A 15,357-nucleotide genomic window follows, 5' to 3' on the forward strand; every position below is an offset into this window, starting at 1 on the left:
AGCAGAGCTCAACATTGTCATTGCCAACCTAAATCATCACCCCCATTATTGATGATGCTAATCGTGAGGATGATGATGATGATTAGCATCATCAACAGCAGCAACAGCAGCATCGGCAAAAGCAGCAGCAGTCATCATCATCAGTAGCAGTATAAACAACATCAACATCATTATTTACATCGTCATAATCTGGATCATCAATTATGTGCATCATCACAATCATGACCAGAATCGGCATCGTCACCCGATTATTCATCATCTGCACCATCAGCCAACTGAATCTGCACCATCGTGAGCTGTTTCATCATCACCTGATTTACCTCCAATTAGCACGGTCGGCTTCGTACGGTGCGAAAGTTCAACACACACACACACACGTCATCATCTTGCACAGTTATCTGCATCGACCATCTGAATCACCATCAGCACCATCAGCGCCATCACCATCAGCACCATCACCATCTGCATCGCACCCCCCCAGGCAACCCCCCTAACTCGCTCCCCCGCCCCCCCCCACCCACGGGTGGTCGGTCTTGGCACTGCGTGAAGAGGCATCGGAAGAGCGAACACATTGGCCCCGCGAGTTAAAACCCGAAGACACATTGTCGTCATCATCATCGCTTGCATTTTTGAGAACGTTCGCAAGAGAGTTTTCAGGTAAATGCGTCGTTTATTCGGTACGCGGTGAACACGTTCAAACGGGTTTTTCATGAAATTAAAATATATATGTACATTTACGTATAAAAACACACGAAAAAATACGAAATGAAAAAGATTCGTGTACATCCATAATAGAGGTTTGTTGGATTAGATTGCATAAATATATAAATGTGTCGTTAAAACCCGCCACCACCCGACACAGCCAAATAGTAACTCTTATTTTAATTACTCACTAGTTTGCTGTGTCGGGCGGTGGCGGGTTTTAACGACACATTCATATATGTGTACGCGATCTACCCCAAAAAAAAACGTTATTATGGATGATACGTGTGAAACTGTTCCGTGGACAATTTCACAACTCCCCCCCCCGCCCCCCAAATTTGGCCTCTTGCCGTATGACTCGGGGCTGGGCGCAAGGCGAGCGGCGACTCGTGGCCGCAAACTCTTTTGCCCGCATCCTCGTGGGCCGACGGTCCAAATTTCTGCGGTGGCGCCTCTGCTCGGGTGTTTCGCGCCGAACAGGAACCAGGCGAATTCTTGAAACGCCCCCAACGTGACCCGGCAATGACCCCAAGCCGCACGCGCCCCGTGTACCACCAGGCTCCTATCCCAACGGCGGCCGCGTCGCTTTGGCGATGCGGGAAGGATGGATGCGTCGCGGTCACCGTGACTGCATCAGCGATTTTATTTGCCACTAGCAGCCCTTTGGCAATCCGCTTAACAACACACCATTCCGATCACGCTGGAGCGTATGACTGTGCTTCAACACGCTGGTTCATACTATGCCACATTGGTGAAGGAGATGGGGTGGGGGGGGTGATCAGGACTGGTTCGAATGTTGCACACAGCTGATATTAGCTCCGGACAGGGTTCCTGGTGCAGTGCGCCTACCGCTGCACCGCCACTCCACCCCACTGAGGCAGCAATGAAGTTTAATCCCAAGCTGTTGACCCAGACTCGCGAAAGTAATCTCTGTTTGCAGAGCCTTAACTGGGTTGAGAATTTTTATATATTTTGAAACCTCATTGGGGAATCATTGGCAATCATGGGAGAACTTCCCGTCTTAAGAATATAGATGCAAGTTGCCGTATAAAAGTTACGTGTTAAAAATACTTCATAAACCGTACCGTGCTGTTCGCAGTGAACTTGGAGCGTTGCAATATACTTTCCATAAAAACTGTGAACGTTATTGATGCGTTTTGCCAAACGTGTGCTCTTTGAGTCTCCCTTCATACCAGAATAATAAAATCCACTCTGCGCATCTTGGCGCTTGGAACCGGGAGGAAAAAAAGAATAACTTAGTGCATTTATTGCAAATAAGGCTTCCTGCAAAATGTAAACCACAGCACAGCAAATCAAAATAAGAATAAAAAACACCGTGGCAAAAGCTCAACGTGTGCGCAACAGCATAGAGGCTCGGCGAGCGATCCAAATCTTAAAGGCGCCTTCGCAACGCTCCGCTATTCCTGAATGACGAGTGCCACGCGGGCCGTAAGGGCTGCCGATCTGGAGCTCAGACCGATTCTCACGGGCGTGGGGAATCGTCACGAGGCGTGGTCACTGCTCGGCGATAGAGACACAACAAGCGATGACATCACTGGCCTTAAGAGCAGCTGGGCACGGGTCGACTCTACGGCTGACGAAGGTCCGCAGGGTTGGTATTGGTCAGATCGGGACTGAAACTGCTCAGTTGTTAAAACAATTTCTTGTCTACGTTGCCATTCTAGAGTGGCCGTGCTGTCGGTGCCCTGCCAGTAGAGGAGGAGGAGTCAATTGTGAACTCTCACAGGGAGATGCAACCTGCCATGTGAGAGAAACGATCCACAGAAGTGGATATCAAAGAACTCCTTCTGAAATCCCTGAAGGTGACCGCTTGACACACGCACACACACACACCATCTGCCCAGCTAAAGAGTCGCGTTTGTTGCAGAGGTGCCAAGCCATTTTCTTATTTGTTAATTTTTCAGAGCTGGCATTTCACCGAATCATGGCGCGGAAGCAAGTTTGACATGAGAGAGCTTTGTGTGCAGTCACTGGTGACCGAGCTGTCCGTCAACTCCGACCTCTGACCGACCTGTGAGCCACCTGGTCATCTCCTAAACTGGCTGGGCGTTTAAATAAACATTGTGTCTGTGCCCGTGCAACACCTGAGCCCAGCACACGCGCTTCCACGTAACTCCTGAAACGAGTAGGTCTTTTTGAAGCCACGCCTTGAACCTGTTGGCACGCCTCACGGTTGTTGGACGTGCGCTGACTTCAGCAACAAAGTGCAGGTCTCCCCTTGCAAACGCGGTTGAAATTAGCACCAGAGTATAGGCCGTTACAATCACTCTTAATAGTAGACGAAAGCACCATAGTTCTTACAATGACGGCGACGACGATGATGAAGGGATGAAGAAGTTTACGAGGCAGGAGCAGCACCTGGAAGGAGAACATTTGAGGTTATAGCACAAACCACGGCATGAAGCTCATGGTTGCCACGAGCGAGTCGATGTGTACAGAGGAAGGGCAAGGCCATATTTAATGCTGTGAACTCATTATTTCTTGGCAAAGACTCGTAATCACAGCTGTGATGACAATCGCCTGATGTCTGTCTCTGTAAACATCCCTTTTTTCGTTTTCCGTACCCGTGCCAGATGTGAACATGCCCGCTTGCTCCCGGCTTCTAAGTTGTGTTTGCTGAAGCTGTAAACAATAATTATGGAACCCCCCTTTGTAAATGCGCTGCTGGGTGAAGCTAGCCCCACACCGTGCAGTTCAAGGGTAAGCGTGGGTTTGGTGAAAGCTGGGGGGGAGAGGCAGTTCTGGTTCAGATATCACGTGCCTCCATCAGTTTGAGTTATGGCCGGGAATCAAACCCAGGTCGCTGGCTCCGGTCTCCTGGTTCTCCGTACGGCTGACGTTGGTGTAGACCAACCACCGTGGCTTTCCATTGCGGCAGTTGAGCCGGACGATTGCGTCAGGAGCAGCGGAGTGCAGTGCGACTTCAAGGTGAGGATCAAAAACACTTCTATTCTAAATCTTTTAAATGTTTTTACTTTACCAGGTAAGTCCCCACTGAGCTATACAGCTCTTTTTCAGGAGCGACCTGGCCATCGCCAATGATTGCTCAACGAAGTCGCTTATCACGTGGAAATTTATAGCAGCCAAAATACTGATTCTAACTGCGGAGGGGAAATGCGGAGGGGAAAACCGGAGGGCCCGAAGAAGAAAAAACGTATTTTGGAGCTACAGGATCTAGGACCGTTGAATTTGCAGCGTTGCCTCCTCCCTTAATTAACCGAGCGGCACGGCTAAGCAACCTGGCGGCTGACCGGCCGGATGAGCGATCGCGGTTACGGGGAGCAACAGCCGGAGCCTCGGTGCCGGCACGCCGCACCAGCTGTTGCGGGCAGCGCCGCACCGAGCCCGTGGCGGCTGCTCGCGGCACCTGCCTCGGGGTGGAGGGGCGGGCATCGGCTCGGGCAGCGCACATGGCCGACTCCGGGCGCGCTCACAAACGGATTCGTCCCGCTGCGGAGAATTATCTCCCGCAGTGGGTTTGTTTATTTTTTAGGTTTTTTAAAATATATATATCGCTACAGGAGCCCCGAACTTTTAAAACTGCCACTTGGAAACGCTATTGTTTTATTCATGCAGTTTCAATGTTAACCGATGGAAAAGTTCTTCCCAACAATTTTCAAACGTTTAATGTGTGTGTGTGTGTGCACCTGTGTGTTATAGTGTGGGGAGCGGTGGTGCGCTGCGCCATGAACCCGGCGACCCGAGTTCGATTCCCGCTCACGGCCAACACCAGCGACGATTATCCGAACCGGTCCTGGGCCTCCGCTAGTTTCGATTCAGCCTCAAATGAGTACCTGTGCGTACCTGCGTGCGTGTGTGGGGGTACGTGTGTGTGTGTTTGGGTATGTGAGCTCTAGGTCAGCTCAGCCTAAAAAAATCCCCACAGGGGAGACAAAGGCGGCCCGGGCATCATGCTGGCCACCCACCACCTCGTGTACCGTGAAGGCCTTCTTAGGTGCTGCTCTCTAACAGCGCTTGCCCCGACAGTCTGTTAAAGCTACACAGGGGGTGGGGGGATCTTTGCCCTTGTTATTTTGTCTGTGCACGTGTGCACGTGCGTAGTCTCTTCCGCTACCGCCATCGTCTGGAGCCCCCTTCACCCACCGATCTGCGCCGTGTACTCCCATCTCCCCCCGACTCAGGTCCAGGCCCAAGACCGTCCCCTTTATTGCTCTGCCTGTGACCGACTGCATAACTCTGAGAAAAGAAATATTCCCAGCGCTTCCGAACGGCTTCTTGAGATGCAGTCGCATTTAGACGCTACGTAACTCCACACTGCAAGATATTGCATATTGATGTGTGGGGAGTGATGGTATTGTGAATGTGTGTGTGTAGCTGGGAGCGGTGGTGTCTTGGTTAGCGCTGCGCTACGAAACCCGGCGGCCCGAGTTCGATTCCCACTCACGGCCTACACCGGCAACAATTATATTTGATCTGAACCGGTCCTGGGCCTCCCCCTAGGTCGACTCAGCCTCAAAAGAGTACCTGGTGCGGTGTGTAAACATCGCCACTGGGGAGACAAAGGCAGCCATGCATGGTGCTGGCCACCCACCCCCTCGTGTGTCGTGACGGTCTTCATAGTTGCTCGCTAACAGCACTTGCCCAAATAGTCTGTTAAGGCTACACAGGGGATATTGTGTAATGTAGAGCGGTGGTGCAGCGGTTAGCTCACTGCGCTACGAACCGGGCCATCTCCAAACAAATAAATCAAACTTTGTTTCTTTAAGTCACCTCTTTTGAAACCAAAGCGCCTGTACATAAATTAGTAACCTCCATTAAGGCCTTAAAACCATGCAATTAAGATAGTAGCCAAGGACCGTCTTTCCAACGATGTTTCTCTTGCTGCTGCTGGTGCTCACGCAACACTGGATCATCCCACGAAAAATAACCACCCAACCAGCTTAACGGGACCATCATCCATGAAAATCTTCAAACAAACTCGACACTACAACTATTGTGTCCCTACGTATCTCTATGAGTCTCTACGCATCTCTATGCAGAGTTCTACGTTGAGATAACCGGGCAAAACCGGCTGACCGGGAACCACCATCCCGCGCAACGGAATGGAACAAACTCGACGGTTCGATCCCCCCCCCTCCCGCACCTGGCGGGGTGAAGCGGCACGCCCGGACGCAGCGCTCCTCACTGTCGAAGCGGTTCTCGTTGCCTCCGCAGCCGCCGTAGATGAACGGCTGGCACTCGTCCTCGCCAAGGTGGTAGAACCACCGCACCGCGTGCTCGTCGCAATCGCCCTCCGACATGGGCAGGCGGCATGCGTCTGCGGGGATGCGCGGGCCGGGGGGGGGGGGGGGAGGGTGGTGGTGGGGTGGGGATGGCCCCGGCGATGTTGTTAACGAGTTAACGGGAATTGGCGGCAGACGCATTTGTCGGCGAAAGCGTTTTTTTTTCTTCTTCTTTCATTCAACAATTTTTTTTTATTTTACCAAGTAATGCCCACTGAGCTGTACAGCTCTTTGAGAAGTGAGCTGGCAACGAATGATAGCTCGAGGAAGTGGCCGATATCATGACGTGGCAATGTGTAGCAGCCAAATACTCTGAGCGCGTCACGTTGATCCGCGTGAACACGGGGAGAGAGAGAGACACGCAAACTCGAAATATACAACAGGCGTCAGGGTCGGGATCGAACCCACGACCTCCTGCATACTAAGCGAGGTAGTTAACATCTCATAGCCATCCGCCTTAGTCGCCCTATGACGACGACAACCGTGGATGGACAGAGATCGTCAAACGCGGGCGCGACGAGAGGACAACAAAATTTAACGAGAGAGAGGAAAGACGCGGAAGGAGGATGGTTTGGGGGGGGGGGAAGCAAGTGCCGGCAACCGCGATTGCATCTCACCTCGCTCGCGCAGGAACTGCAGCTTCTGGGAAATCTCCGTGCTGTTCCACGTGACCTCGGTGTCCGCTGAAACGACAATCGGATCGCACTCCCTACGTCCAGGATTGTGGCGGCATGATCACACAAAAAAACTACCAGGTAAGGCATACTGAGCTTTATATATAGAGATATATAGAGATGTAAAACAATCAGAAGTAACCAGGCCACAAGTGATAGCTGAACGAAGTGGCTTATCACGTGGAAAAGTTTCGCAGCCAAATACTCTTAAACGCACGTTTCTAAATGTGGAGGGAGAAACTGGAGGAGCAGGAGAAAACATTCACGCGACCACGAGAAGAGAGACACGCAAACTCCAAATATACAGATGTCAGGGTTGGGATTGAAGCCACGACCGGATGTTAACTACCTCGCCTGGTATGCAGGCAAGAACTCGTCAAAATCTCACAAGATTTAAAGCAGCGTGGGGCACGGATGCAGGGCAAGGGCTCGTATCTCACAGAGAGGATCGTCCTTGATTTGAAGCACATGGCAGAATGACCAGCCATGGTTCAAGTCTCACTCGGCTGATTAGACACTGAAGGTTCAAAAACCATTCCAGAGCTCGCTTGCATTGACCCAACGTTGATGGAATGATGAATCCCCAGAAGGCTGATTGGGATGTCCAAAATATAAATGTTTGGAGGGACAGACATGTGAAGGAAGCATATTATGGGCTCAGTCATTTTGTTTCAATGCATGACAATCATTCTTGTTGTCCTTCCCACGCACCTCCGATGAGCATGGTTGGCTACGTACGGTGGTGCGAATGGAGCCCAAGGTAAGTACATGCAGCAGAGGGAAAGCACAGCCAGTGGGCTGACTTATAAACCTGAATACGCGCCAGAGAGCGATGGCACTGTGATATGAAAAGAAGCTTGTCACTCAGTAGGCTTTACCTGATAAGATAAAAATACTGTAGATATTTCTTTTGTTAGTTAGTTGCTTATCTTTCCTATACTTTTCACTCCTATTGTGTTGTTGTATTGTTTGCTGTTGTAACGTTCTTGACCTGCTCCAACTGGACATCTGTGAGAGAAAAAAAAGAGGCTCATAGCTCATCGGATTCAAGACGGCCGAGTTGACGGCAACGCCAGAGCCGTCGTGCGGCCCTCCGCGTTCAAACACCTTGCGGCCGGTGGGCTCCCAGCGCCGGCTGGGCCTCCGCCCCGCCCCTGTGCGCCACCACCTCGGTTCGGAAGTGCGCGCCGCCCTCGCTGCCAGCGCCGTCGTCGTTGCCGCCGCCCATGCCCATCACCCGCCCGCGCCGGTAGTCCCCGTCCTGGTCACGCGCGCCAAGACGCCAGCCGCCTCCTCCGCCGTCTTCTCCTGGTGAAGGGAGCCGATGTCAACGGGAAGTTCTTGGCGCACTCTCCCGGTGCCCTGACCACCACAGAGCAAGCTGCTTCCACAGCGGAGACTCTAGCAACAATTACATTTGTCATAATAATGATGAAAATAATAATAAGCTACAGTCCCTGGTCTCTCCGCTGCCGGATGAAGGTCTCTCCACGCCATGACGGGCATGGGCGTGGTTTGATCGTACTTCTCGTGACCGCAGGAACGATACTCAAAGAGTCAACTTGGAGTTTTCTCAACGATTAACGAGCAAGAGGCGACGCTCATTATCCAATCGCGGCCCGAAGCCGGTGGTGGAAACTCCACATTCCTATGGCGGTGGCCTGTTAATCCGTGGGACGAGCAGTGGTGACTTACCGCCGAAAAGCGTTTTTTTATTTTATCGACCCCTCTAGTGAAGCCCCTCTTCCGCCAGGCATCGGCAAACGGCCGCAGCGGCTGCACCTTGAACGTTTTACTATCGCGTATACCGTTCACGTTAAATCAATGACGTGATGAAAAGGTCCGACGTTCATTAAATACATTTTTCGAATGTACATTTTATTCCGTCAGGAATTGTAGCTTCTGGACACGCGTCCCATTTCCCCCCCTCCCGTCCCCTCCTTCTCCTGCCCACTCCCCCGGAGTCTTAAGTCCGTCTCTGGCTGCGGTGAGTCATGGTTCATTATCTCCGTGGCTGTCGCGGTGTGCCGTCGCCACGAGCAGAGGCCGGTGCGCTGAACGTAACGGCAGCGCCGCACTCCCCGTACCTCCGCAAGCTGCAAGACACGCAGGCAGAGAAACGCAACAACGGCCGTGACTCAACCCCAGCGGCGATATTTACGTCCGCCTCATTCATCTCAATCGTTTCATTCAACGGGAATGGCGTACACAGTTTTAAAAATACCATCGCAGCCCGTCACTTACATTTTAAAATGGAATAAAGGGTATTTATGCAACCTGAATGTTCCGAAAGCGTTAGTTCTATAAATAACTATGGGACCCTTTCGTCCGTATCAAGATATTGAATGATGAAAAACAAGGCTTTAGCCTCGAAGCATATTTGTTGGCTTTTTTTTACCACAAGTATGCAAGGTTGCGCAGATGGGACAACCTTTGTAATTGGTGTCTATTTGGCATAAAACATCGCCCGTAATTACCTCAGAAAGGGGTAAAGGTCTTTTTTTCTATCAGTTTATTTTTTCTGTTAATTTACAAAACTGTGAATAAGAAAAAATCTCCTCACACAAGCGCACGGCTGAGATAATTTTTCAATGCTGCGATTCCCGTGAGCGGTCCGTGTGCATCTGTTGCGCGAGTAAATTGTTGATCGCGGTGACGTCGATGGTAATGATGGTGATGTTGTCCATGGATTTAGCCAAACATCCCAATTCTGGAAGCCTTGATACTAAGCATTCATATTAACACCACTACCAGCAGATGCCAACAGTCCCCAATCAAAAGTGGCAAGCCCCAACAATTCAATGCCCCAAAACTATGACAAAGATAAAGATCCCCCGTATAGCCTTAACAGACTGTAGGGGCAAGTGCTGTTAGCGAGCACCTATGAAGGCCGGCATGGCACGAAGGGGCTGGTGGCCAGCACCACGCCCAGCCACCTTTGTCTTCCTAGTGCCGATGTTTACACACCACACCAGGTACTCATTTGAGGCTGAATCGACCTATGGGAGGCCCTAGATCGATTCAGATAATTATCACTGGTGTTGGCCATGAGTGGGAATTGAACTCGAGTTTGCCGGGTTCGTAGCGTAATGTGCTAGCCGCTACACGATCGCTCCCCACACAACAATAACAACAACCGCCATTCGCCACTAAGTGGTGGTGACGTCACCACGACGCTTGTGCCAGGATATGTGCACGTTGAGGCCACACACACGTACACATAGACACATGACTCTCTAGAAAAATACACTCGTGGTCCCGATTGGCTGCCACTTGCTTTAAAAAAAAAAACGTGATCCATCTCTCTACAATTTCAAACCTTTTACAAATACAGATATTTCGATTTAAAGCATTTCGATGTAAAGCTTTCGTGACTGCAGGGATTCATATTCTTGGTTCTTTCGGTAAAGTCACGTAGAAGGGAAATAATAAAATAATAAAAACAAACAAACAAAAATCTCGTTTCGCCAATTCATTTGGTGCTAACAAGTGAAACGCTCATATAATGCACGGACACTAACCCTCGCAGCAGCAGCAGCAGTGACATGTCGACCACGTTGAAGCTCGCGCTCAACGCCGATATCGCGCTTCTCCCGTGCGTCGCACGCCCGGCCACTGCAGAGTGAGAACCCTTCACCTACCCCTCTTCACCCCCCGGCCTTCCTTCCCCCCCCCCCACGCGCGGCATTAACTTTGGCCGTGAACGAAAACCGGGGCCCTGTAATCGGCGTGCAATAGAAGTCATTAGTCAGGGTCTCCCCCTCCGGACACATTAGGGCGCTAATTGGATGATATTTAGCGAGCGGCACTCACGCATCAGTCGCTAATGGTGCCAGAGCGGGGCGGGCGCCTCTCGCGTCTCGGTCCCCGCGAGCATCTCAAACAGCCGCGCAAATTAACCCCCAACCCCCGCGCCCCCCCCCCCCCCAGCGGGGAGAGCCGATGTCTAAAAGCCAAAACAATTAGGGGCACGCGCCCCTGTGGCCCACGAGCCCGGGCCACGCGCCGCGACACGCACGTGCCCGTGCGCGTCAAGGTGGGGGGGGGGGAGCGGCGGAAGGGGGGGGGCTGCTGCCTGCGCGCGCGCGTGAGCACGTGCATCACGCGTGCATCACGCGTGATGCACGTGCGTGCTATGTGTCTGTGTGTACGTGTGTGTGTGCGCGCGTGTGTGGGGGTGTATGTATGTTTGTGTGTGGGGGTGTGTGCGCTCGAGGTTGACTCGGCCTCAAAAATGAGCCACTAGGGAGACAAAGGCGGCCGGGGTGTGGGGCTGGCCTACCCACCCCCCCGCGTGTCGTGCCGGCCTTCACAGGTGCTCGCTCGCAGCACTTGCCCTGACAGTCTGTTAAAGGCTATATGGGGATCTTTGTCTTTGTGATGTATGTCCGTGCTATGTGTCTGTGTATACCTGTGCGTGTGTGTGGGGATATGTGGGTGTGTGTTTGGGTATGTGTGCTCAGGTATGTGTGCGTGAGTTCAGCTGTGTGTGGGTATGTGGGGGGTGGGAGTGTAGGTTCATAGCGCAGCGCGCTATCAACCTACACCCGTCACCCGAGTTCGATTCCCGCTCACGGCCAACACTCGTGAAAAATATATAAACTGGTCCTGGGGCTCTCCGAGGTCAACTCAGCCTCAAATGAGTCCCACTACGGAGACAAAGGCGTGTGGTCCTGGCCATCCACCGCCTCTTGTGCCGTGTCGGCCTTCATAGGAACTCGCGAACAGCACTTGCCCCAACAGTCTATAGAGGAGCTCTTTGTGTAGGTGCCCGTACGTGTACATGCCAGTGTGCTTGTGAACGGTGTGTGTGTGTGCTGCATGTTGCCAGGGTGTATGCAGGGGGTGTGCGCGAGCTCGCGTACGTACTGCAGCGTCCGCTCATCTCTTCACGGAGAATGGAGCGAATCGCCTCCTTCTGCAAAGAGCCAAAGCAAAGAGCAGCAGCAGCAGCATCACACACGGGGGGATTCTCAAAGCGGGCAAAATAAACACGGCGAGCAAATTGAATCCCGCATCACAACAACTACAAATCTTAGGGATTTGTTGGAGGTCAGAGCCGAGGGAGTCGAGTGGGCGGGCGTAAGAGCGCGACGTGAGCGGCACTAACCGGCAGCAGAGGGCTCGAGAGGTGGGCGCCAAACGGCACCTCGACCTCATCGTGGCTCATGGCATCATTTGTGTCGGCACCGGGACAAAACCCCGGGGAGCTTTTTGCACCACACCCGCAGAACTCTCGGTCCGACGGCCGTTGAATGTTTCACATTGGACACGCGACGAATGCCGCGTTGACGAGCGAGGCCGTCTCGCGGACACCGATCGCGCGCGCGCACTCACCGTGATCCCCACTTCTCCTTTGTAGCCGCGATTTCCCACCTTGCCCGAGCTCCCCTTGCATTTGCAACGAGGGAAGAAGGGAGAGGGAGAGAGAGGCGACAAGCAATCGGCAGCTGTGCTCGTTACGAGTCGAAGGCAAATCGCCTCCCGGCTCAAACGGGCGGTTGTACGGCGACCCTGGGACCGGCGAATGGGAATTCCACATTCCTATGGCGGGTGGGGGGGGGTCGGTCGGTCTTCCCACACGACGACCAAGCGGGAAGTTTTTTTCGACACGAATCTGCAGCTGTTTATTTATTTATTATAAACGTTTTTGGGTTAGACCGCGTTATTTATAAATGTGTCTTAACCCTCCACCACCCGACACGGCCAATCAGCAAAAAAGTGTCACGATGACAAAAGACAAATAGTTCACTACTTTAGCCAACCGGTGTGTTGAAGCGTGAAACCACAACATTTAAAATTTTTGAGTACGATGTTTCGCTGGTAATTACATCCAGCATCATCGGGCAATTCGCCAGAATGGTCAGAATGGCGAATTGCCCGATGATGCTGGATGTAATTACCAGCGAAACGTCGTACTCAAACATTTTAAATGTTGTGGTTTCACGCTTCAACACACCGGTGGGCTAAAGTAGTGAACTATTTGTCTTTTTTTAAGGTGACACTTGTTTTACTGATTGGCCGTGTCGGGTGGTGGAGGGTTACGACACATTTATAAATAACGCAATCTAACCCAAAAACGCTTATTATGAATAATATTGGTCGCGAAAGCCTACGTGTTTATTTATTTGTATTTATTCATACCTCACCTCCCCTGTAGCGGATGTCTAGCCACCGTGACAAAAGGGTGTTCAAGATAATTACTCAGTCAGGAAGCGATTGCAGAACGAATATGAATGTCCGACAAATGCGCCGTAGATGATATACACGACAAACGGGAATAAATTAACGCTCACGAGAAAGCTCACTGATGAATGAAGACATGATAATTAATGGTTATTCATGGGTGATCAATTATTGTTGATTGAAGATAATGGCAATTGATTATGATGAATAATTAACAGCAGCAATGTCAAAATTCGTAATCATACCAATTCTCATCCTCACCATCATCATGAGACAATGCATATACTACCAAAGAATGTTTTTTGTTTACATGATCACCACAAGTATATGTGGTTAATGCAGACATGATTCCTTGCAAAAGGTTTCAATTTGGAGTTTTAACATCTTAACACAACTGTTTTATTGCCAGAAAGGGTAAAACCTATTCTTATATACAAGAGAGTGATGTTCACAATAACGATGATGACGACGACGATGATGATTATGATGACAACGATGATGACACTGGTCAACAAAAAAAAAATTCTGGCCTGGACTTTAGCAGCTGTTTTAGACTAATTTCAGGGTGCTGATTCCAAATCTGATCTCAGATTTGCTCTATCACATCATTTTTATGCTATCGGCATACCACATTTTCATTGATTTTACCCGAAATTAACTCTGTCATTCATGATTGAAAGTTGTTGCGAGTCAGTGACTGCTTTAGTGTTAAAATATGGTGCTTTATTTTTAGGATAGTGTGTTTATAATATCATTTTTTATAGATATCCACATTTATTTAATATTTTTCTTCAGCAGTTTTTATTGAAAATGCAATATTTGATATCTGATAGACAAAAACTGATGCCAGATTTGGAATCAGCACCCCAAAATTGCATTAAAACCGTTGGAAAACCTTATGCCAGAAAAGTGTGTTGACCAGTTTGATGATTACGATGATAACTGATGACCATTCTGTTGATTCTTGACGGCTGATGACGATGGTGATGACGACGACGACAATGATCACAATGATGACTGATGATCATTCTGTTGATTGTAGACGGCTGATGACTACAACGGTGATGACGACGACAGGAGTGGACCTCGTGCTCACCTGTTCTCCCTTGCTGCCAGGTTCACCCGGAAGGCCGCTAGCTCCGGTCACGTCCATCCCGGGGGGCCCCACTTTGCCCTGCAGGCAGCGACGTACATCAGGATTGACACCACCGTGCGCAGCACGAAACCAGCAAACAAAATAAGCACAAAGACAAAGATCGTATAGCCTTAACGGACTGTTGGGGCAAGTGCTGTTAGCGAGCACCTACGAAGGCCGGCACGGCACACGGAGGGGTGGGTGTGGTCAGCACCACGCCCTACCGCCTCTGTCTTCACGGTGACAAAGTTTTTACACACCGCACCAGATACTCATTCGAGCCTGAGTCGACCTAGGGGAGGCCCAGGACCGGTTTAGATCATCGCCACTGGCGTTGGCCGTGAACGGGAATCGAACTCGGGTCGCCGGAGGAATCCGATGAGCTATGAAGAACGTTATAACAACAAACAGGATGGCAAAACGACATTTATCGCAGCCAAAATAAAAAAAATCCAATCTCTATGCGTGTTTCTCAACGCGCAGAGACGTCCCCACGTGTAAGTTGCATGCAACCCGGTTGCACAACTTATCGCGGGAGCTGTGCCCCTCCAAGCGGCCGTGTAGAGGCCCTCACCTTCTTGCCCTTGGGGCCTTCCTTCCCGGGCGGCCCCTCGAGCCCCCTCTCTCCGACGCGGCCGACCTCTCCGACTGGCCCTGATGGCCCCGGAGGGCCTGGCAAGCCCGGGTGGCCCTGCAACAGAGAAGGCCGGTGAGGGCCGGACCGTAGCACACATTAGACTCGGGGGAACACTTTTGTTGCGTCCTCCGTTCTCCGTATTCATCGATCCACTGCTGGATGAAGGCCCCGTCCAGCCGCCACTGTGCCACCTATCACGGCCCCACGATGTAATAGCAATTCACGTTGCACCTGAGCTGACTTTCATTGCTCCGTAATAATTTATTCTTGACCACCATCTGCCGTCGTGCCCTCGTAGTGATGTGCCCTGTCCAAGCCCACTCGCCCTTTCTCAAGAGTTCTGAACCATGTCTCTCGATGTAGTAATTCCAAGCATAAGCCATGCATCTCTCCATGCTTCTAAGCCAGGAGGTAGCCGGGCTGCTCGTAATTAGCAATGTAATTATGCATCATCGGTTAATCGGTGAAAATAAAACATAAGACAAATATGTTCTACTCAACGTGTGCCCCGGCACGGAGCGTCGATCACAAAACAAGAATGGGGGGGAGGGGGGGTGGGGGAAGGGGGGGGGGGCAAAAATTCCGCAAGCAAAGGCGAGATCGACGCCGCAGGCAGGGCTTGTGGTGACGAAGGGGGTGGGTTGGGCCTCACTGCTACCAACCAGGTGGAGAGGCTCCAGCGGAGAAGTGAAAGTTTATATGGGGGGGGGGGGGGGGGGGGGATCGGATCGGTAAGGGGGAAGGTAATTAACTTGCAAG

At 51.3% G+C, this 15,357-nt stretch overlaps 2 protein-coding genes across 2 annotated transcripts in view; both read right to left on the reverse strand.

Annotated features, from left to right (window-relative positions):
- Positions 1 to 644: 644 nt before the first annotated feature.
- LOC133356774 (chelonianin-like) lies at positions 645 to 8,549 on the reverse strand. Its single transcript, XM_061574444.1, has 4 exons — positions 7,748 to 8,549; positions 6,584 to 6,649; positions 5,828 to 6,001; positions 645 to 3,081 (listed from the first exon to the last, which is right to left on the reverse strand). The coding sequence occupies exons 1-4, from the start codon at positions 7,872 to 7,874 to the stop codon at positions 3,062 to 3,064; spliced, it is 387 nt and encodes a 128-aa protein (XP_061430428.1). The 5' UTR covers positions 7,875 to 8,549; the 3' UTR covers positions 645 to 3,061.
- A 47-nt stretch (positions 8,550 to 8,596) lies between these two features.
- Positions 8,597 to 15,357, reverse strand: part of LOC133356752 (collagen alpha-5(IV) chain-like) — a 130,337-nt gene continuing 123,576 nt past the window's right edge. The window contains exons 103-107 of the mRNA XM_061574409.1: positions 14,536 to 14,652; positions 13,923 to 14,000; positions 11,978 to 12,031; positions 11,510 to 11,558; positions 8,597 to 8,736 (exon numbers count right to left, since the gene is read on the reverse strand). Coding sequence (XP_061430393.1) covers positions 8,633 to 8,736; positions 11,510 to 11,558; positions 11,978 to 12,031; positions 13,923 to 14,000; positions 14,536 to 14,652 — 402 coding nt within the window. The 3' untranslated portion in view covers positions 8,597 to 8,632. The remainder of the gene's footprint in view (positions 8,737 to 11,509; positions 11,559 to 11,977; positions 12,032 to 13,922; positions 14,001 to 14,535; positions 14,653 to 15,357) is intronic.

Source organism: Lethenteron reissneri, chromosome 55 (assembly GCF_015708825.2).
Source record: "Lethenteron reissneri isolate LAM-NWPU_2019-01 chromosome 55, ASM1570882v1, whole genome shotgun sequence".
NCBI classification, from domain to species: Eukaryota; Metazoa; Chordata; class Hyperoartia; order Petromyzontiformes; family Petromyzontidae; genus Lethenteron; species Lethenteron reissneri.

Bases quoted from the DNA above. Each gene is read 5' to 3' on its own strand.
- LOC133356774 (XM_061574444.1), bottom strand. From the start codon at position 7,874: ATGGGCATGGGCGGCGGCAACGACGACGGCGCTGGCAGCGAGGGCGGC. The intron at 6,002-6,583 runs GTGAGATGCAAT...GCATCCCCGCAG, and splicing joins GCAGTTCCTGCGCGAGCGAG to ACGCATGCCGCCTGCCCATG. The intron at 3,082-5,827 runs GTGCGGGAGGGG...TTCTCCTTCCAG, and splicing joins GTGCCGCTTCACCCCGCCAG to GTGCTGCTCCTGCCTCGTAA.